The 23727-nt window shown below is 37.2% G+C and overlaps 1 protein-coding gene across 1 annotated transcript in view; it reads right to left on the bottom strand.

Annotated features, from left to right (window-relative positions):
* Positions 1 to 1381: 1381 nt before the first annotated feature.
* The window catches only part of ptprr (protein tyrosine phosphatase receptor type R), a 38699-nt gene continuing 16353 nt past the window's right edge, over positions 1382 to 23727 (bottom strand). The window contains exons 4-13 of the mRNA XM_079868896.1: positions 20845 to 20955; positions 15511 to 15860; positions 13739 to 13928; positions 11991 to 12075; positions 10203 to 10282; positions 9794 to 9931; positions 9598 to 9708; positions 9352 to 9509; positions 9055 to 9168; positions 1382 to 4595 (exon numbers count right to left, since the gene is read on the bottom strand). Coding sequence (XP_079725022.1) covers positions 4502 to 4595; positions 9055 to 9168; positions 9352 to 9509; positions 9598 to 9708; positions 9794 to 9931; positions 10203 to 10282; positions 11991 to 12075; positions 13739 to 13928; positions 15511 to 15860; positions 20845 to 20955 — 1431 coding nt within the window. The 3' untranslated portion in view covers positions 1382 to 4501. The remainder of the gene's footprint in view (positions 4596 to 9054; positions 9169 to 9351; positions 9510 to 9597; positions 9709 to 9793; positions 9932 to 10202; positions 10283 to 11990; positions 12076 to 13738; positions 13929 to 15510; positions 15861 to 20844; positions 20956 to 23727) is intronic.

The raw sequence follows: 23727 nt of genomic DNA, 5'->3' as shown, positions 1-23727 counted from the left end.
CGGCGTTTTCAAATGTATCCACTTGGAGAGCGTTTTCAAAAAGCTTTGTTTTCATTAATAAAAAAAGCTGTCTCAGTAATGGGGGGAAGGCCAAAACTTGTTTTTCAAACGAAAATGTATTAGTGTGGACCTTAATCAGCGTGAGCACTGATTGTGAGTTAGCGAGCAGCTGAGCCTAGGTAGCTGTAAAGAGCAGAGAGAGAGAAAACAGAAAAGGAGAAAATCAAACCCAGCTCATGACAAATCTATGTAAGTCAAAGTACAAATATATATATAAAAAATAAAAAATAAAAATTCCATCAAGGCAATGTCTGGTGTCAGAGTAGTATGGTACCAGAGGAAGTCACAAAGCAGCATCTGATCTCAGTGTCGTCATCTTGGATATTTAAAGATAGATTAGTGACCTCCCCAAATGAGGTCAACCAGACTGGGAATGCCCTTCTTTAAAAAATAACTGTTTTAAGTGATCTCCTCCACATTTGGCAAGCTCTTCTCCTCTTTTGCATTTTCTGCATTTTCATCCACGGCCACATGCAACACATAATGGTTATAAAGTTGCTCTAATACATGTTTTCTTCTCTACTTTGAGCATAAATAAGTCATCTGTAGAATAATGTGTAGAGCGGTTTCATCCTTATCTCTTTGACCTCAAATTTAACTCTGTACAGCAGCTTCTGCATTTGCACACACATATAATTCTGCAACACTCACAGTACTACTGGGTAAATACTATAAAACATCATACAAATGTTGTATTCATTGTATTATAAATAAAATACATATACGCAGTTATATCATTACCCATATACGGCCTTTCCAGGAATTAAAATAAATAAATAAAGCATTATACATAATCTATTAGGTAAATACATCAGCCAATGAGGCAGGGTAATTGCATATTACATAAGGTATACATGTGAATTAAATATGGGACAATGGCCTTCTTCCTCTTTACAGTATGCTGTGCAGTATCTGATGCAAGGAATTCATCACTCATTTCCTAACAGTCACTGTCCTAACAGTCCTCACTCATGTTTAACAGTGCTTTAACACCACTTTGCCTGCTTTAAAGGCTTTAAGAATCTTTCATTTTACCACTGATAATGGGTCTCATTCATGAAACATTCGTAAAAATACGAGTAAACATGTGAGTGATTTGCACGTAAAGAGACCTTCCCGAAAACTCTTCTCCTGATTCACAAATACTTCGTAAACGTCAGATGTGATAGTGAAATATGTGTGTGTGTTAATGAATTCCAATCAGTTGTAAATGGGACGCGCGTGCACACTCATTCTCAATTACCATAAATCCCGCCCATTAAATCCGACTGACAACTATATATGGGCATCATATTATGACATCAAACGATGGATTTCAACATGTCTTCTCAAAAGCGAATGAAAAAGAGAAATTTCTCAGATGCAGAAATTGAAGTTTTATTATCAGAAGTTCATTCAAAACGCCACATTTTATTTTCAAGCGTACATATAGTGGTGTATCAGGTCCTAAAAAAAAGGAAGCTTGGCAGTATATTACAGATGCAGTTAAAGGTATAGCGGAGGATTTTGAAAAAATGCACATGCGCAACACTCTACCTGCTCCCGAGAGGGAATGCCTATTAAACGTGTGCACGAGAGAGCATGCACGAGCTAATCATAGCTTACATGCACTTTTACTAGCAGTGATTTTAAATGGATTTCTCCAAATAGCATGCCAAACTTTACCTGTCAAGTAGAAACTTCGCGACTGAGGCATCAGTGGGAGCCCAACCTGTGTTTTGAGCGCACGCCATTGTGTGAATCGTGTGCACGAGCACGTAGGACGGCCTTACATAAACATATCACCAGAATGATTGACACTTAGGAGGACCAATAATCTTGATGATCCACCCGGAAAAAGAAAATCCTCCGCTATACCTTTAATGGAGTTTCATCTGTTAATCGAACAGTCCCAGAAGTGAAAAGAAAATGGTTCGACATGTAACCCCGTCAAATAAACCCGATTAAGGTGAATTAAAATGCAGCCTTATTAATGAGCAAAACGTTCGGATGTTAAACGCACTATTTACGCGTGGCTGGGAGCAGGTGTAGATTACTTTCGTACCAACTAACATTTGGAAAATACGAACATTTTAATGAATCCGAAAATTTAGCCAGAACCACTTTACACACAATTTAAACAAAAATTCGTTCTGCTCGTGTTTCATGAATGAGACCCAATGTTTAAAGCTAAAGTGACTAACTTTCCAATCTAAACGTTCAGGTTAAATCCTACATTTTCCTTTCAGTTCTAAGAAAGACTTTTACCTTTAGAGAATAAGAGGTTTAAGAATAACAACAACTTTAATGGAGTCAGATTCATTATATTGGAGTCAGATAAACAAACGAATGCACGTCATCCTTCAACTGCTTTTTGTTCTGATTATTGGTTCAAAATAGCAGCGTAAGCTTCAAGCCTTATAATTGCCTTCTCTTCTGCTACACACTCAAAAGTATCAACTTTTTCCTAACAAAAGCATTAAAAACCTAGGCAGCTAAGGGAAAGGAACTGAACACAATGGAATAAAATGAACATTGAAAGAAGAGTCTTAGAAAATAAAATAAAAACCCTGATCCAGACATGATAACAGGGTTAATTTATTGGCAGTAATGACCATAAAGTCAGAATCCTAGTTTCTGTATGCTTTCTGACTTGGTAGTTTTACTTATTTATTTACAAAAACACTTCTTCACATGATAGGTTTTAATAACAGAATAAGCATATTTTCACATATATAAAACATAACTTGCAGTGCCAAAATTGTAAACATGAGATATTATGGCTTTAGGTGAGGGTTTAACATTGTTATAGGACCAAACACACACTATAAATGGAAAGTATAGTAGTATAGCACTAACAAATAACTTCTAAAGGATTATCGGGACCAAGTTATACATTTATAATATACATCCCATTATACGAAACTAATCAATTCTACCACAACCAAAGTTTCATATAAAAACAGCTCAGATCATCAGTTTGGGTTGCTTATACTGCTACCCTCACAGTCTGAGGCATCCATATGTGCAGATTATAATACTGTAATTGTGGTTATGATGGATTTTTTATTACTGAGAGTATTCACATTCATCATTATTAAGGATAAATAGGAAAAAGTCACTGACTGCCTAACATTAAGCCCACATAGTGGAAAATATATTGCGTAACAGTGCACAATGACATTAACCGTAGTTTATAAAAGTATTGAGTAATAATAACATAATAACAATAATTTGTATAATAATAAATACAATAGAAAATAAATGTCTTAGAAATATTCACTCTCATACAACATATTTAATTCCTAAAGCCATAAACAATTGCAGTATTAGCAGCAAAACCCATGTGGTCCCAGGATACACGAACCCTTAAATACACAACAAATGTATGCATTTGGGGGAAAATATTAAAACATTAGAATAATATTACCACTAGATACAAATACAATCTCCAAAATTTTAGCTATATTATATAATTACATCATTTCCTCAAATGTATTTGCTTTTGTTGTTGTTATTTCTTTATATATTTATTTATTTTGTTAATTTTATTATGATTCTTTTCCCTAATAATAAGGATTATTTTATATTACATTTTAATCCACTTAATAATTTTGGTTCCGTAAAGATCGGTGACAGATTTAGTGAGTCTCTAGACCGATTGATAGATTGTCTGTAAACCGAAAAATCATGAATTCCATATTTGTTTGTTATTTAAAAGAACCCGCTTATAAGAGCCATTTGCTGTTTTGCTGTTGGTTTGTTGTTGTGTGCATTACAGCGATGACAACACAATATAAATGTTGAGGCATCCAGTCTTTCTCATAAAATTCAATTCAGACTTTTTTTCAGACAATTTTGAACTCGCAGCTGTAGATTCAGCAGCAGCAACACAGGAAACATTCAGAATATTTCAAATTTGTGTTCTGCATCAGCATAAGAATATGCTCATAAATTAACAAATAGGTACAAAAATGAAAAAATGAATATGTATTCTGATGAAATATGATCGTACTATTATACACAGAATATTAATACCTCATTTATTCTGCAGCATAAAGACAATTAAGTAATTTTGCCCATGGTGTTTTGAAACCTATAATCAGGAATAGATTAAGGAAAACTGATATAGTCTTTATGCTGTGTATATTGTGTTTAAAAAAGCATTATTTAGTGGAACTATATATTGTACAATGACACTGATACACTTTAACACTAGTGGCAAAACCATTTGACAGCCTTGAAAAGCATGACAGCGGCTATTGAAAAGTTATGACAACTAATACATTTAGCCAACAACACCGGCTTCCAGACAACATCAGATGTGTGCAACCCTTGCCTTGACATGCACAAACATCCTTCTTCACGAACACAATCTGGCGCCTTCTCTCTTGATTTAGAAATTTCATGGCAATAGCAGATCTCTTGGTATGAAAACTGAAGCTCCTCTAGGAGTTAAAATTCATTGTCCAGGCTCTGCAGGAAGGCGGCTTTCATAGAGACTCAAGGCATGATGCACAAATTCATATTGTTCCTCAGTCTGGATCATACCACCCCTGCGGAAAAAAAACACCACACAATTACAGGCGAGTCTCAATTTTATGAAAATCTTGTTTTGTCAGGTACATTGTTATACTGATAAATGCCATATTATTGTTTTTGCTGCTGAAAGCAAAGGTCATTTTTATGGCATTTGTTTTTCCAAAGAGTGATACCAAAGATTTGATATTAAACATAATTTTATGTAGACTATATTCTTGTTTCAAAAATTATATCTTGTGGTAATCTTACAGAAACAAAGATGTCCTGAGCCCGAGTCAGACTGGCTTCGTTCCAAATCACAGAACTACTGACCACATTTACACCCTACACACCCTAATCAATAAACACGTAAAACAGACCAAAAACGGAATAATATTTGCATGCTTTGTCGATTTAAAAAAAACAAAAACGCTTTTGATTCTATTTGGCACAACAGATTATATTACAAACTTTTACAAAGTGGTGTTAGGGGGTAAAATCTATGATATTATAAAATCAATATATTCGAACAACAAATGTGCAATACGAATTGGCAAAAAACATACAGAATTCTTCACCCAGAAAAGAGGAGTGTGGCAAGGCTGTAGCCGGAGTCCAGCGCTGTTCAACATTTACATGAATGAACTAGCGGTGTAGTTGGAACAAGTCAAGTCAAGTCAACTTTATTTATATAGCGCTTTTCACAATGCAGATTGTATCAAAGCAGCTTCACAGTATTAAATAAAATAGTACATCAGTGTTTGTTTCTAGTGTAAAACGTCCACTCGGAACAGTCTACAGGCCCTGGACTCATTCTACAAGACAAAAGCATCAAGCTCTTGCTCTGCTGTCACCCACTGCATCCGTATGGGACAGACATCCAACAGAAGCCCTACACACAAAATTCTGCAAAATCATTCTAAAATTACAAAGGAAAACACCCAATAATGCATGAAGGGCAGAATTAGGCCGATTCCCATTGATTGTTAATATGCAAAAAAGATCCCTCAAATTCTGGATGCATTTAAAATCAAGTCCCACAGAATCACTGCATTTTAAAGCATTACAAACCCAAGAACTGAACCCCGAAAAAAGTCCCCTCAGTCAGCTGGTTCTGAGACTTAATATGAGACTTACAATGAGGAAGTTCATGTTATTTTAACAGACTCTCCCTTGGCTCCAGTTGTCCTTGGTCGTCCCTGGCTCACGTTACATAACCCTAAAAAAAAAAAATCTGAACACTGTCTTGTCATAGAGCGAATATTGTCATGCTTCTTGCTTAGGTGTCTGTGTGTTCTTCTGTGTCTTGTTCTGTGTTGCAGGATGAACATGCGGACCTGTCTAACGTGCCCAATGACTTGCAGGGGCTTCCTTTTTCACAAAGTTGGACCTTCGTAACGCCTACTATTTGCTCCGCATCAGGGAGGGGGTTAGTGGAAGACTGCTTTTAATAACCACAGGCCCTGCAGAGGTTTCTGGACTTTGCCAATTTTTACCAGAATTTTATTCGCAATTACAGCCAGCCAACTGCCCCTCTGATTCCCTTGACCTCCACCAAGATGTTCAGGTGGTTGAGCGCAGCTGAGACCGCATTCTCCAAACTCAAGAGCTGCCTTGTTCCAGCTCTATTCTTGTTGCTCCTGATTCCTCTCGTCAGTTTGTGGTGGAGGTCGATGCATCAGAGCTGGGGGCTGGCACGGTTCTCTCCCAGCGCTCTTCTGTGAATGGCAGGTGCATCCGTATTTTGTCACCCGCCGAATGCAATTACGACATTGGTAATAGAGAGTTGCTGGCAGTCAAGCTTGCCTTGGAGGAGTGGAGTCATTGGTTGGAAGGTTCAGGGGTACCTTTCATCGTCTGGACCGATCATAAGAACCTCGAGTACATCAGATCTGGGCAACTCTAGGCAGGCCAGGTGAGCTCCTTTTTCCAGTCATTTAGATTTTTCCATTTCCTACCGTCCGGGTTCCAAAAACACCAAACCCGACACGTTGTCCAGTGTTTTTGACCAATCTGAAAGCCTGCATTCTCCCGAGCCCATTCTGCACACAGAGATTTGTGGATTCAATGGTAACTTGGGAGATTGAGTGGAAGGTCTGCGTTGCCTGATGGGGTAATGCCTCCACCTGGGTGCCCACCAGATCATTTGTTCGTGCCTGAGAGTTTATGGTCCGATGTCATTCGATGGGGTCATTGTTCTAAGGTGGCTTGTCATACCATGTTTCTCATAAAGCAAGGGTTCTGGTGGCAAGCTATGACTCGCAACATACGTCGTTTTGATTTGGCCTGCTCGGTTTGTGCCAGTTGTAAGACTTCAAATCAACCCCCTGCTTGACTCCTTCAATCGCTGTCATTTACTTCGAGACCCTGGTCCCACATTGCGCACCAGCTGTAATAAACTTGCTCCTAAATTCATTAGCCCATTTACTGTCACCAAGAATCTTAGTCCAGTGGCAGTCCAGCTCAATCTTCCTCCGGCATACAGAAGTCATCCTCTCTTTCATGTTTCTAAATTAAAACCCATTTTTATTTGCGTTTTTCATTCTACCATTAATCCGCCTGCCCCAGTTCCCCCACTGCTACAAATCGTAGATGGGAAACCTGTTTATTCGGTCAATCGTATTCTGGATTCAAGGCGGAGGGGGCACGGGTTCCAGTACTTGGTGGACTGTGAGGGTTACGGTACAGAAGAGAGGAGTTGGGTTCCTGCAAGAGACATTTGGATCACATAGGATCACTACCTTATTGATGATTACAATCACCATGCAATTTCCCCTGGGAACGCCAGGAGGCGCTCTTAGGGGGAGGAGTACTGTCACGGTTCACGGGTCTGTACATTCTGACATGGCTTTGTTGTGTTTCTGTCACTGGTTTGATTGCTCGTCAGCATTGCCTAGCTACTAATTGCGCTGACGAGCTAATCAGACTAACCGTACATGCAGCTCGTTATTGTCACCCATATCTAGTCTTGTGTTTGCTGTGTTCCTTGTCAGATCGTTCTTGTGCTCATGTCTTGCCATTCTGTTCCATCAGTATTCTCTCGAGTCTTCTGTTCCTATGTGTTTTCTTCCTGTTTGAGTGTGGATTACTGGCTGCCTTGCTGTTTCAGGGAATTGACTGACATCATTGCAGTCTCCTCGCTGCCAAGGCCTGCTGCTATCTCTGCATGACTACATCTGACCACCCTGCCTTTTTTATTTTTCCTGTTTATTTACAATAAACTGTTAATTTGCATTCGTGACTGGATCCTGTGTTTTTCCCCAAACAGTTGGAATATGTTAATGTTGATGTTGAAATATTCCTGTGTAATGTAAACAGCATAATCTGAAAAGACTAAGACACAGTTTTCCCTCTATTCACAGTGAAAATACTGGAAATTATTGCTCTTACCATTTATTATACTGCATTTATAGTAATATTGGATGTGTTAAGTAATGTTCTTAGTCTTTCCATCCTGTGGCGGTTTACGTGGAGTTAAAAGCAAGATACAGTTTAATGTGTAACCAAAATACCAGCCTGTAGGCTTTCTCTCTAAGGCTTCACCTCCTCCAGCTCCACCTGCCTAGATCTGCTACGGGATTTATGTATGTCTATTTATGCAGCAGCAGCATATCTCACATGCTCACAGCAGTGTGTCTGTGTATCTATTAGCAGTAGCAAGTCCATACTTGCTCTGCAGCAGCAGCAATAATCAACAGCAGTATTCAGCAGCATTGGAGATCTAGTACGCCAAGACCAAATACATTAAAGGGGTGGTATAATGCTCTTTTCACAAGATGAAAAATAAACCTCTGATGTCCCCAGAGTGTGTCTGTGAAGTTTTAGCTCAAAATACCCCACAGATATTTTTATATAGCAAGTTAAAATTATCACTTTTTGAGGGTGAGCAAAAACACCTCGTTTTGTGTCTGTCCATGCAAATGAGCTGCTGCTCCCGGCACAGGGGGCGGAGCTTCAACAGCTTGCACTCACACAGACATGCACTGAAAATTTCAAAAACTTTTGTGTTCCTTTTAGCCTTTTATGTTCAAACCGGAGTCAGACAATGATGGAGAGACTCAAGAAGAAGTCACAACATGTAAACAACATTTCTGAATGGTTAGTTGATGAATTTATGTAACTTATATGTAGTTATCTTCTAGTCATTTATTAGCATATTCTGTCATGATAATCTATAAATCGTGTTCCGGGGGCGGGGTTTATGTACATTTTAGGGTTCATGATGTCACTAACCCGGGAGGAAGCTTGTGTAGTCCCTACCAGCCATTTGTTGTAGTCCTTAAAAAGCTTTTTCTTTAAAAGCAAATATCTCCCTTTGCCTTGAACTTTGAGCGTTGGAACTTTGCAGATGTTGTTTATGCTCAAACAACAACGTTACACACCCTAACTAAATTTAGAAAAGTGAAATCATAATAAACCACCCCTTTAACATTTCAATTGCTAAACAGTGAAACAGTCGCAAATTTTAATTGCAAAACAGTGAAACAGTTGTACCTGTCTGTCCTAAGTTTGCACACAATTCCCAGCACATCCACAACTCCCTCCAGCTCCAACTGACGACAACCAATTGTTGTAGCCATGAAACACCCTGTCCGACCAATTCCAGCACTGCAAAAATTCAAAGGTAAATTAAATGGTTTTCAAGCACTTTTTTTTACCAAGCACTGGATTATAGTAGTTTTATCATAATAGTATAATAGCAGTTTTTCACAATGACACATGAATGATATTTTATATATAGTGCATCAACCGGTAGACACTTTTTAATGTTTTGCTGATAAGCTCCTGTACCTGCAGTGTACAATAATCGGCCCACAGGATGTAAAGCCCCTCCTGTCCTGCTCAACATCATTAACTAACTGCAGCAGGGGTCCAGCGCTCTCTGGGGTCTTATGGTCCGGCCATGAGGTATACCAGTAGTGCTGCACTTTACGACTCTGGCCTCCTTGCTGAGGGAATAAAAATATATGATCCATTAGAGTATCTGACAATAGTATTTCTTTTGGATTATTACTTTTACTTTTATAATGCAAATACCTTTAGTATAAGGGAGCGGATTATATAGTGGTCACATTCCTTAACATTATTAACAAAGACCTCCACTTTCCCATAGATCCCCCTCTTCTCAGGCCAGTACAGAACACATTTCTGAAACAGTAAAACAAACTCTTTGTACATGCCCAGTCTATTTAGTCATACTAAGAGCATTATAGATCTTTTGAATTGAAATTACTTCATTTTTCTCTTTCAATTTAGTAATCATGACAATAACAGGGCAGTCCTCTTGCCAGGCCATTTGCCAGAAGTCATTCACCGTGTTGATCATTGGACCCTGAGTGGCAATGAAGGCCCTCTCATCTCCAAGATAGCCCTGGATAAAAAAGTGCTGAACTTAAACAGATATAATGACATATTGGAGGTGAACTAAGTATACCCCCATCAGAGCCAAGTTAGAGCAACAAGACTCTTCGATACTACAAATCGATACTTCAAATACAATCAAATTAAACTTTCTTGTTTATAATGTTTCACTTTACAATTTCTGATGGTAGTAGATTTAAGTGAAGTTACCTCAAGAAGAACATTAAGAGGCCCAGGCATAGGCTATTGAAAAAATTGCGAGGGTGTCACTGAAAACTTACTCGTATGTAGTTAGCGTTAATGTAACTGCTGAGCGGGTCGTTCGAGTTCTTAGTCTTCAGAATAACCCTGGAATGTGGATCTGAAATGAAATGTGAATTTTGTGAAAATTTCTGTTGCATTATAATTGATTCACCAGTATACTACAGTGGCCCACTAGTGCACAAGACGATGACATTTATAAAGCAAACATATGATATAATTAAAGGGGTAAATGGACTTTCAATAAAACTTGGCTGCAAAATTCAGCTCCAACCCTGATCAAACACAACTGAACCAGCTAATTAAGATCTGCAGGAGCACTTGATAATTACAGACGTATGTTGGATCAGGGTTGGATCTGAACCCTGCAGGTAAGTAGATCTCCAGGAACCTTTTCAAGGGTGTGAAAATGTCAAAATTTTCTCGAGGGAGCATTCCCCCTCACTCCCCTAACTACCTCAAATTTGGGAACACCTTTGGGATCTCTGTGATTATAAAACCCTGCCTACGGCCCTGTATGCTGCTTTAGCAAATAGCACTACATTACTGCTGTTCTCAAATATGTACCTTTTATAGATTATATTGGGATAAAATATACCTAGTGATGTAAAAATAGAAAATGTATAAAGTGTTCTTTCTGACCTAACTACAAGCAGACAACTTTAAAGTGGTCCACATAGTCATGAAGGGTCCCTGAGACATTAACAAGCCATCATTCCACTATTAACTATAGTTCACCATCTCTAGTCTAAAACCCTATAAATCACTGTTTAACTTCACACACTCTTATGTTATGTTTTATTGAAAATAAAAGTGCATGCTATGCTGATTTCAAAATAATGGTAGTACAACCACATTTCCAGAAAAGTTGGGACATTTTGTAAAAATGCGATAAAACCACAAATCTGTGATTTACACTGATTTTCGTCAATCCAAATAAATTCAGTCTGATTTCAGATTTTGAGAGTTCTGTTTATACCGTATTTACCCTAAACTTTGAATCTGATTCACATATGCATTTACATGTGCATGTGCGTCTATCATGAACAGAACCACAGTTGCTGTGTTGTTTTTTTAAATCAAGCTGCTGAGTGCTCGTTGCCGCTGCTATCAGTGGCATGGATACGTGTTCTCTTGTGGCTCGTGCACACAGTCTTCACTCGGTAGATTAATCTATTGCCGTTGCGGAGACTCTCTATTCGTTACGGTGAAATCACAAAACTAAGTGCACACAAACGTGTCCCGGCTTGATAAACATCGGTTGCGTGAGTTTTATTCCGTTTTCCAACTGTACGTTGGTTAAGAATGAAATGACTGGAATTTATTCACAAATCTACTACTGAATCCAACGTATCATTAGCGCTTGGATTCGCTTCCATGGTGCTGTCAAGTATGACTTGCAGTCTGTGAGGAAAACTAAGCTCTATTTGCTATTTGAAAAGGGGGGAAGCCATTTAAAATGTCCCGCCATAGCTTCCTGTTTCAGTGGAAATTACATCAAATCATCATACAAAGCTGCGCATTCCAAGACACTTCAGTGGGCCTTTAAGATACATACATAACTACACAACCCATTTCAATTGGATCGAAATGCCATTCTGATCGAACTTGGTTGTATCGATCAATGAGTTTGCAAGAAGGCTTTTCAGTCAGATTAAGCCACCAATTCAATTATTGACCGATTTATTTTATTGCATGTAAATGTAGCACTTAATGTTGCCACTATACCAAAATTTCAGTAGTTGATACCAATACCATGGCATGACTCAACTCAAATAATAACAAAATGTAGATATTCAGATACTAACTTGGCAAAATGGTCTTGTATCTATTTTTTGATCCATGATTTGGGATATCCAGTTCTTTCTGATCCACAAAGTTCATGGGAATTTCCTGTGGATAAAAAAGTTACACACTCAGCTGAGTACAATGGAAATGGTCAACACCATTACATAAGCACTTCAAAGTGTACAGCCTTACAATAGATTTCAGCATATTACATTCAGATATAACATAAAGCATCCATTAAATCCTACATCTGTCACAGTTATGCTCAGTTTTGGTTTAATTTTTATTGTATTCAATTCCTATTTTGCCTGCTTTAGTTATCTAGGTAGTTTTCCTTTGTTCTCTGTTTCCCACCACTAGTTTGTCACCTTGGTTACCACCCACCTGTTTGTATTAAGTTTGTTATCTAAGCCTGTCAGTTCTTTCAGTTGTTTGTCTGGTGTTGTTTGTGTTTAGGACACACTGTTACGTAACATCTTTTTCGATTATTGCCTTTATTTTGTTTTATTAGTTTATCACTAGTAAGATAGTTATCACTATTATTTGAACTCGATATTCCTCATCGTCATCCTTTGAGAACTACTACGTGACAGAGCACCAGACTGCAAAAAAAAAAAAATAAAAAAAAAATGAGATTGATTATTCAGCAGACACCATCCATCCAGAGGAGCAACTCCAATCCTTATTTCAAGGAAGACAGCTACTGGAGGATTTCATGGATGATTTACTGGAACTGTGCCATCAGGTTAGTTGGAACGAGTACACCATAAAGATGCACTTTTGGAGCAGGCTTTATGACAAGCTGATCCAGATATTGCTGTGTCATTGTCACTGATCCCACCCAGCCTCCCTCTCCCGCCTCCACTTCATGATTCAGCCAGTCTGTCAGCCTCACCTCCACTGGTTTCCTTCAGCCCTTTGACTTCTCTTCTAACACCACTCAGTTGTGTGGATCTGCCTCGGGTCTTCTGGTCTCCAGTGTCGCTCAGGCAAGTGTATCCCCTGGATCCGCCTCTAGCCACTGATCCCGTCACTCTTTTCGGTTCGTCAACCTGTTGGCTCCACTTTGACACATCCCTCCCTCTGCTCCACCAGATACCATCGGCTCCCTCATCCGTCCGGTTCCGATTGGTCAGACGTAACCCTGCCTGCGGCATGGACTTACGAGCCATCCACTACGTCTCTCCACCCCTTCGGCTCCATCTGGTTCCGCCTTCGCTCAGGCTCCGCCTTGGTCCTCGGTCCCACCGGCTCTGCCTTATTCCTCAGGCACTCTGGCCAGTGTTGCCCGGTCCAGTCTGCGACTTGGGCTCCACTACCATCAGCTTCATCTCGATTAGCCATCCCCCGGGAGTTGTCAGCCAAGTCTCCACCATGGCTCCTCCCTCCATCGACTCCGCTGTGGGCTTTCATCCTGACTGTGCTCTGGATCACCACCTGGCTACTCCTGCTCCTGGCTCCTCCCACCATCATCGCCACCTTGGTTTCTCCCACTACCATCGCCTCAGTTTGTCTGGTGTTTGTGTATAGGACACACTGTCACATTATACCTTCTTGGATTTATACCTTTGTTTTATTAAAGTAAATAACCTTATTTGTACTCTATTTTCCTTGTTGTCATCTTTTGTAGAGCAACCCCGTGACAACATCAAGGAAACACACCTTAACTGAACCTCAACTGTGTGTAATTCCCATGACACATAAAAGTCAAGTTGAACCCCATTAATGCTAAAAGTATTTATTAGTGGTGCGCTGGTGTGTCACTTACGACAAATTCCGCATGCAGTCTCTGGGTGTTCAATGTGATGTCACGAATCTGTTGTCGTGAGAGGACTCGACTGGCAGACTGCAGGTATTCCTGAGTCACACGCTCTCGTGGAGTCACGACCCCACAACTTATAGGCTCCACCGATCCCAAAGCACTCATATCCAGCACTAGAGAGACATTAGATCCTCGTCTGCGAGAGACATAAAAATAACATTATATTTGAGGAAAAAATTGATTTGGTCTTGTAACATATATAATTTGGTCTTAAACCATACAGTATATCCGCACATGGATAAACATAGACAGGAGACATAGACTGCTGCTCCAAAGAGCCATGATAGATATCACGTTGATTTTAACAACTGCAAGACTGTTAAACATGACACTTAGTTTAATCTTGTTATGATTGCACATTTAGGAATTAATAGCAGACCACACAATATGCATAGAGATATGGAGTGAAATAGTGTTCACTTATCTTAGATGTTGATTCCAGTTGCTTTCTAATTATATAGTTTAATTATACAGTTTAACCCTTTACAAATATCACAGTACAAGTGAGCATCTGTACCTCTCTGTACTGTGAGCATCGCGTCAACGACATTATTAACAAACAATTTTTTTTGTAACAAAGGTTTTATTTTGTAAACGATAATAAAGACAAGATTTAAAATGTTCATTATTATGACAATTAAACGGTTTTAATTAAAACATACTGTTGGCAAAAATATGACAAGAAAAACAACACCTCAGACATTGCACAATGCACTAACAGTTTGTTTGTTTTATTTTTGTTGGGTTTTTTATGATAAAGAAAGAAAAATCTAGAAAGAATGATAGTTTCATAGAAACAAGTCATAATGTTGGGTGACGTGCAACACAGACACGCTACGCTTAAACACTACGTGAAAAGACCCGAGGCCCAGAGAGAAGGAAATAAAAAATGGAATAAAGTCGTTATTTTTGTTTGTTTTTGCGCACAAAAAGTATTCTCGTCACTTTATAAACTTAAGATTGAGCCACTGGAGTCACTTGGACTATATTAACGATGTCTTTAATACATTTTCTGGGCCAGCAAGTTTCAGTCCCTTAGAAGCCTATGGAGGAGTGAGACAACTCTCAGATTTAATCAAAAATATCTTAATTTGTGTTCCGAAGATGAACGAATGTCTTACGGGGTTGGAACAACATGAGGGTGAGTAATTACTGACAGAATTTTCATTTTTGGGTGAACTATCCCTTTAATGCTCAATTCTGATTTATTTCTCAGATGTTTTTTTTTTTTTTTTTTTGGCTGTTCACATTATCTTTTAAATGTGGCCACTATCAGATTTGAGTGTGAACTAATAACAGTCCTGAACTGACCCGCATGCACAAAAGAACAATCAGATTTGGGCCACTTTTGCCTGCAATGTGAACGCAGTCTAAGAAAAAGTCCAGATGTCAAGACCATGGTGCCCTGGGGCACATCACATGAATGATACCCATTGCACTATTAATTTACTATCTAAAAGACTAAATGCTTTATTTGTATGCCATTTGTAATTAGACATTGTTGCCATTAAACTTTTATATTTAGTAAAACACTAGAAAAATAGAACTCTACAAAAGAAAAATTAGCAACAAAATAATTGTTTTTTCTCAAATTCTTCAAAAATTCTCCTTTTTGTGTTTACAGAAAAATAACAGCATGTGGGTTTGAAACAACATGAGGCTGCACATTATAACTTTTGATTTTATTAATGCACTTTCATGCACAAAATACGTCTTACCGCTCCTGAAGTCCTCCAACAGGCTTCATCCTAAAGGGGGAATGTGTGGAGGACACACTGGGTTTGAGTTCAGCCACAGCGTGGCTGGGTGGGCACTGCGGCTCTGACGTCGTCACGCTGGAAAGAGTATGATTGATGTCAATGTTACAGGACGGGGTGCTTGTACTGCTGGTAAAATGGGTGGCACTGGGTTTGGACGTCTGGTTGGCCTGGACCATGCTGTTCTTGAGGGTCAAAGGAGGCTGAGCACCATGAACAGGGATGGGTGCCAGCTGGACGTCCCGGGTGGATGGGGATGGGTCTTTAAGCTGCTGATCCAAGAATTCCTTCTCCTTTATTCGGTAAAGCACCTGAGGAAAGAAAATATTACTTTATAAAATTCACTTGCAGATAGTTATAGGTTAAATCTCACAAAAAAACACTAAAGAAAGTAAATTATTTTTGTCATTCCCGTTAATGATTATTACTGTAATAATGATTTTTCGGCAAAAAAAATTAGTACAACATATACTATCGCATATAATCCTTCATATCCACTGCGATCTCAAAATTCTGGCCAGTACCAAGAACATCAAAATCGACTGTGGGCGGTAGATCCTTTTCCTGTTTAGTGGCCAAACTTTGGAACAGTCTTCCTAGCCTTGTTTGGGAGACAGACACACTCTTGTCAGTTTAATCCTAGATTAAAAAACCCATCTCTTTAACCTGGCATACACATAACACACTGTCACATTTCTATAATTCACGTGCGTTAAAGGATTGTTAGGCTGCATAAATTAGGTCAACCAGAACCATGAACACTTCCCATGACATCAGATGTATGTTACGTAGTAAAATTAGGCCTATGCTGATATTAATCTGCCTCATTCTTATCCCGAGGTAACCGTAGTACACCATATCCGGTCCATATCCAGATCAGACGGGAAACCTGCACCTTGGCGACCACAGCAGCCCTGAATGTCAGTGGAGACCATGAAAACTAGGTGAGCCCTAAAGACAGACCTCGTGTAAAGACCTTATTGACTAGACAGCCATCGGCACAGATCCTCACTAAAAACGAGTACCAGACAAGTCCTCTGCACAGACCGTATCCCCAGACTGTATGAAATATTCTGAATGAAATCAATCCACAATCTGGTTTGTGATGCAGCCTGGAATCATAATCACACCATGTTCATTCGTCTGGCCAGAGGTTTTTTTCTCCATATCTGAGTTTGGGTTCCTTGCCACTGTCGCCTCTGGCTTGCGTAGTTGGGGACACTTAATATTCCATATTATTGATCTGACTGCACTGACAACATTGGATGAGAACTGAACTGAGCTGGATGATGACATCACTGTTTTCTCCAGAGCTGCTTTATAGATGAACTGAACTCCATACTTGATGAACTTTACAATTATTGAACAGAACTGAAACAACTCGGAACTGATTTCAACTGAATAACGACTGTTTACTATTGTCTTTTTAGAGCTGCTTTACAGCAGAATTGAATTCTGTTTGAAAATTGCAGATTGGTGAACTCACCGAAAAACTCTACACACTCATTCATAGAATAATATAGAACATGGGAGTGGAGTTAAGATCAAATCCCAGTTACTGTAGTACAAATGCAGGTTTCACTTTATTTTGATGGTCCCTTTAACATTCTGTTGACTATAAGTAACTTTGTACCTACATGTCTACTAACTAGAGTTAGTAGAGTATTAGTAGACTGGTAGGGTTAAAATAAGTAGACATGTGGTTGCAAAGTTACTTCAACAGGGTGTTCAAAAGGGACCATCAAAATAAAGTATTACCCAAATGCACAATGTTCACATGTGAAGATGCAGGACACACTTGCTGAATTGCATAAATGTGACCCTGGACCACAAAACCAGTCACATGGGTCAATTTTTGGAAATTGAAATTTAATTGAAAAATTAAATTGAAATTGAAAATCTGGAATCTGAGGGTGCAAAAAATCAAAACATTGAGAAAATGGCCTTTAAAGTTGTCAATTTCTGTTCGCGATTGTGCTGCATCCACTCACAAAAATAAATGTTTTATATATTTACGGTAGGAAATTTACAAAATATCTTCATGGAACATGATCTTTACTTAATATCCTCATGATTTTTGGCATAGAAGAAAAATCAATAATTTTGACGCCATACAATGTATTGTTGGCTATTGCCAATAATATACCCGTGCGACTTGTGACTGGTTTTGTGATCCAGGGTCACAAATGTGCAACTTTTGCAGAAGTACATGAGATGTTTTTACAGAGTCAGGTTTGCAAACACCTATTTCTGGGTCAGGAGAAGATATGAGATTTTTATTTTTATTGATAGTCGTCCCAGTTTCCACAAAACTTTACATCTAACCATTTCCCACCAGTTTTTGACGTAAAAAGCAATTCTAGACATTTGCAATGAAGGAAAAAAATCAGTTTGTAATGTATCTTCATTTTGTAAGTACTCTATTTTTTTCTTCTACGTCATAATTTAAAGCGTCTCTTAAACTGAATACTTTCAGTCAGTTTCAAATCTTGTTGAGGACTTAAATGAGCTATTATAATCTTCATTAAACTCTGCATCACATTAAAACACATGCATCCATGATTAAATCAATTACAGCATTGCTTTGAGGGTCATAATTAAATTTAAAGCCAGCTTCATTCTCATGGTTTTAAAAGTATGTATCTAGTTGGAAAATACTTTTACATCTATGTTAGCAATGCCTCTAGATCAGTAATTATTCAAATATGAGTGAGTATGTTTTTTCTTACCATAAAATAAACGTGTTTACATTTGCATACAGTAATTCCCATGTTTTCCACCAGAGGTCTCTATCTCTTCATCCTAATGAGCTGTGTGGTATGGTTTCAGTGCTATCAAATGAACTTTACCTTTGTACAAAAAACACTTTTACTCATGTTTGTTTTCCAGGACACTAATGTGGTTTTTAAATTGTCTAATGAAACTTGCAAATGGCAGTAATTTGAATAAATACTGTTGTTTAATGCAGATTATTTGTTAATGTACATTTAAATTGTTTGAAATGTCTAATTTGACCAATCAGAATCAAGTATTCTAGAGAGCCATGTGATAATATTTATGAATGAATTATTAATGAACACTATTATATAAGGTGTTACTCAGTAATCAAAAACACTGTACCACATGCCTTCTTCAACATAAAAAATGCATGTTGTGGATGTAAGCATGGGGTAAATGTGTAAAAAAAAGAAAGCAAAAAAGTTAAATAATAAAATTAAATATATTTAAAAAATAAATTATAAATAAAGTTCAATGCAGATAAATTACATATAATATGTTACAATTCGTGTTTTTTATTTTTTTATTTTAGTTTTATTATAGTTTAATTCATATTTTGAATTAGCTATATTTTTTTTTCATGTTATGTAATTTAGTAATTACATTATGTGCATTAGTCATTTTATTCATATATATATGTGTGTGTGTGTGTGTGTGTGTGTGTGTGTGTGTGTGTGTGTGTGTGTGTGTGTGTGTGTGTGTGTGTGTGTGTGTGTGTGTGTTTAAATATTAGTACTATTTAGTTTCAATTTATTTTTTATTTTAGTTTTAGTTTTATCTATTTCCAGTCAATTATTTTACTGCTTCAACTTATTTCAGTTTAAATGCCAAGTTAACATTTATCATTTCCGTTTAAGTTTTTCAACTAATATTTTTATTTTTATTTTGTTTCAGCTTTATTTCAGTTAACATAAGTGTTTTTAATAGTTTTGGTTTTAGTTAACAATAATAAACCTGGTCACAATTTACCAAATTTTTATATAAATACATATATATTATAACTTTTATAAATACATATATATATTATAAATATATAAATACTTAGTTGTATTAAGCCGTATTCAGCACAGGGTCTTGTGATATATATGTATGTGTTTTTGATGTGTTTTTTTATATGTTGGAAATTGTTCTTTATGTTTTTTATGCTGCATCTTGGCCAGGTCTCTATTGTAAAAGAGATTTTTAATCTCAATGAGTTTTCACCTGGTTAAATAAAGGATAAAATAAATAAATAATAATAATACTGCTTTCTACAGACTAGTGGAAATCATGAAATTAAACAGTTTTATTATCTGAACATAGCCATAGTTTTATGTTTCTTTTCACAAAGATGTTATGTTTCTTTTCACAACTAACAGTAAGCTAATGGTGGGTAGAATAAAAAAAAAAAAGTAAATATTTTCCAGATAATGTTTTACTGTATTTATAATATTTTGATCTTTCAAAATATAAATATAAATATAAATTTGAAAGGGGTGCCACCCGCAAAAGGATCATCATAAAGAGTTTGAAAACTCCTCCTGTCCTAGTATTTACAGATTCACAATGCTAATAATGCTTTAGCAGACCCTGTCATTGAGATCGGCTCACAGCTTAACGCGGTAATTATTCCTTAAGCTCTTCAGTCCGTCAGCGCAAGAGAGTGCGGGTGCTCTGAGGACGTGCTATGATGTCATCGCCAGAGTTAGGACAGACTTAAAACGTTAAGAGCAAACGTCGACCAATCAGAGGGCGGAGTCAGTTGTGACCAAGATGGCAGTGCTGATCCTTTTAAAGTGCTGAACCACCAGAGGAAACCATGCGACTTCCTCTGCCACAATACATCCGTTTTGCAATGACTCTTTTCTGTATCATATCCTGTGTCTCTGCTTCTGTTCAGGTCTTTTTCACTATTACTCACTGCCTTTAGTGTATCCAGACTTGAATGATCTAAGTTTTAATGTTAATAACTGTTGGTGTTTACTTCACGAGGGTGTTTGCTGAGACAAGCATGAAACAGGAAGCATTTGAAACGGTTCCAAGTGAATTAACTCAATTCAATATTTAAATTCAATATTCAAATTCACAATTCAATATTCAAACCCGCAGGACAGCAAAAAATCACAAACGAGAACTCTTTAATAACTTATTTGTTTCTCCAAGACGGCACTGAGATGGAATGGAGAGCAAATGGAGACTTTTACGTAGGTTTCCTGCTTCTCAGATGTTTCTCCAGAGAAAGATCCCAGCAATCTCACATGTATCTACTTTTAGTCTCAATACGAACTTAAACATTTCTCATCGAGTTGTCATTTCATCAAGTGTTATTATCTTACTGTATGACAACTATCTACTCACTTGAATCTCTTTCTATATATATGAAGGAATGTTAGGAGAAACTTCTGAGACAAAGTTTTAAACAAAATCAATAAAACATTAGGTTTCCTGAGATAATAAAGTGCATTTATTAATCTTCCCACATAGCATCATATCCTATTCAAATCAACTGAATTGTAGAAGACTGTGAGAGATACGTACCATTAAACAGCTGAAGATGATGATGAATATTGTGAGACAGATAACCAGCACGTAGAATCCGTCTTTACCCCAGATGCTGTTCTTCTCATGGTGGTTTTTGAAAACATTCTTCTGTTCAAAAACAGACACAAATGAATATCAAAAGTGTCCAGAACCAACAATGTCAATGCATGCTACATCGGACATGAGTTTTGAGAGCCCTAACATGCATTTATACTGTGGTTGAGAGAAAGTGATATAAGGATCAACAAGTGCGATCTTAAGGAAGACATTGACATTGAGCTAGACAGAGGCTGACTCCACCCCTAAACCTGCCCACACAGACACACACACACACACACACTGGATGAAAAGTCCTGCAACACATGCACCTGTCCTTGGGTAGTTGACAGCATGGTCCTGAGAGGTGACATGCTATATTCAACATAAAAAATATTTTAAACATTATCTTTCTTGTTGTTTTATAATCATTAATAATGATCTCATATTAGTGGAGAGTTTACATGAAACAACTGTACTTAAAAATGCACTTGTCATACAGCAAAAAAGCTAAAAATAGTGCAAAATCAATATAATAATTATATAAATAATAAATAATTGATATTATATTATATTAAGACAATAATGTATTACAAAACATCATCAACATCAAATATGATGTGCTATGATGCATTAAAAAAATGCTTTTCCAGAGGTGAAGTGTACTTGTATATTAAAGGTCTACATAATGTGTAGTAAAAGTTTAATTTGAAACTATAAATTTGCACTTACTTAGGTACTTTGATGCTACAAACAATATCTTTATATAACATTAGCGTCAAAGATTACCCTGTTATTGTATATATATATATATATATATACACTTATACATATATATATATATATATATATATATATATATATATATATATATATATATATATACACTTATACATATATATATATATATATATATATATATATATATATATATATATATACACTTATACATATATATATATATATATATATATATATATACAATTTTTGTATATCATTGTCAATATAATATCATTGTAGGTTTAATGTAACTTAAATAAAAATTAAAGATTGGAGATTAAAAGAAAGATTGGGACTTCTGGGTTATGAAGAGGAAAGACATTTTTAATGGTCAAATCAGGTAGAAAAAGCAACTTAACGCTCTAATGGGTTGAAGAATAACAATATTGTTATATTTCAAATACTACAATTACACATACTTTTCTTTAAAATATTGCATTTTTCAATTACAGTTTTTATCTCCCATGAGTCATTGCCTATGTAGTGTATTTAAAAATACTTGTTTTGCCATGCTTCTTACAGCATTTATGTCACATTCGTTTAGGTTTTGTTCTTGTTCATGTATGTATTAGGTATGTTCGACTTGAAGCAATGTTGCACAGACCGATCGGTGTATGACATCAAAGTACCGTGAGATTGATTAGAGAGCAGACGGCTATGCATGCTTTCGGAACTTTGATGCCATTCACTGATCGGTCTGCACAGCGCTGCTTTAAAGGACAATTCCGGTGCAAAATGAACCTAGGGGTTAATAACACATGGTTACCGAGTCGACCGTTCTCTGGGATGTGTTTTCATGCTAATCGAATGTACCCAGTTTTAGCTCGAACCACTGATTAGCTTATAATGTATATAGTATATAGGGCATAGAGTAAGTAAAAAGAAATCACTAGTTAATACCACTAACAAGGCTCAAAATAGCCCACACTGACACGGTCGCATACTGAGGGTCCCTACATGCAAACCGAAGCATTGAGAACTTTGTAAGTGTACAGACAGTTTAATAAGAAGATACTTTATAAAGACAGTACACTTCGCGTATACAGGCAGGAGCCATCTTTGGAAAACAGTCTCGACCAGTCGAACCACGAACGCGGTCCTACGTGAGCTGAACTGTGACTTGGAACTGAGCAGAGAACGGTCGACTCGGTACCCATGTATTATTAATTTTGCACTGGAATTGTCCTTTAAGTCAAACACACCTATTTTTATAGTCATGTTTCCTGTTAGTCATGTGTTTCCCTTGCTCCTAATGTGATCATGTCATGTGCTTCCCTAGTCGTATGTGTCTTCTGCTGGTTGGTTGCCCTTGTCATGTGTTAATCATTCTGTTTTGTCATTGGTTCATTGTCTTGATTATGCTCAGGTGTTTCTTGTCAATCATTAGTCTCATGTTTCATTGTTCCTTTGTCTAGCTTTGTTCCCTATAACTGTTACTGATGTGTTCAAGTTCAAGTCTGTCTATTTTGTATTTTGTTTATTTGAATAAATCTGCACATGGGTTCTCACTGTTACGGATGGTGGTGTTCAGAAATGCTCACGACTAGGAAGGAACATTGGAAGGAAGACTTTAATTATTCAAATACACTGGAACAAGGAATAACGCAGGAGAAACACAGCCAAACATTGACGAGAACAGACAATGACAGAGGGAGAACATATATACAGGTGGAAATCAAAGAGAACTAATGAGATAATTAACAAGACACAGCTAAACTAAATTAACTAATGAGGATGGTGATAATTTAGACAGGAGTGGCGGAAAACTGAACACAATGAATGAAGAAGGAAGTCCAGAAACAAACTGACATGTAACACTCACTGCAAGTCACCTCAGTGGACTTTAATTACAATTTGATTCAAAAACATATTTCAAAAATATTTTTTAAACATTAGAATTATGTCAGAAGGTGTAATAATAAAATTATTATATTACCATATATTTTGGTTATGGTGCCATGGTATTACCATGATTTTTTGAACATGCACTGCAGCGAAGTATGTTGTTATGGGAAGGAGGCAGGATCCGGCAAACATTTCAAAACTTTATAGAAATAAACACAA

Source organism: Squalius cephalus (genome assembly GCF_949319135.1).
Source record: "Squalius cephalus genome assembly, chromosome: 4".
Taxonomy (NCBI): domain Eukaryota; kingdom Metazoa; phylum Chordata; class Actinopteri; order Cypriniformes; family Leuciscidae; genus Squalius; species Squalius cephalus.
The sequence above is the reverse complement of the archived record's forward strand: the minus strand, read 5'-3'. Positions and strand labels throughout refer to the sequence as shown.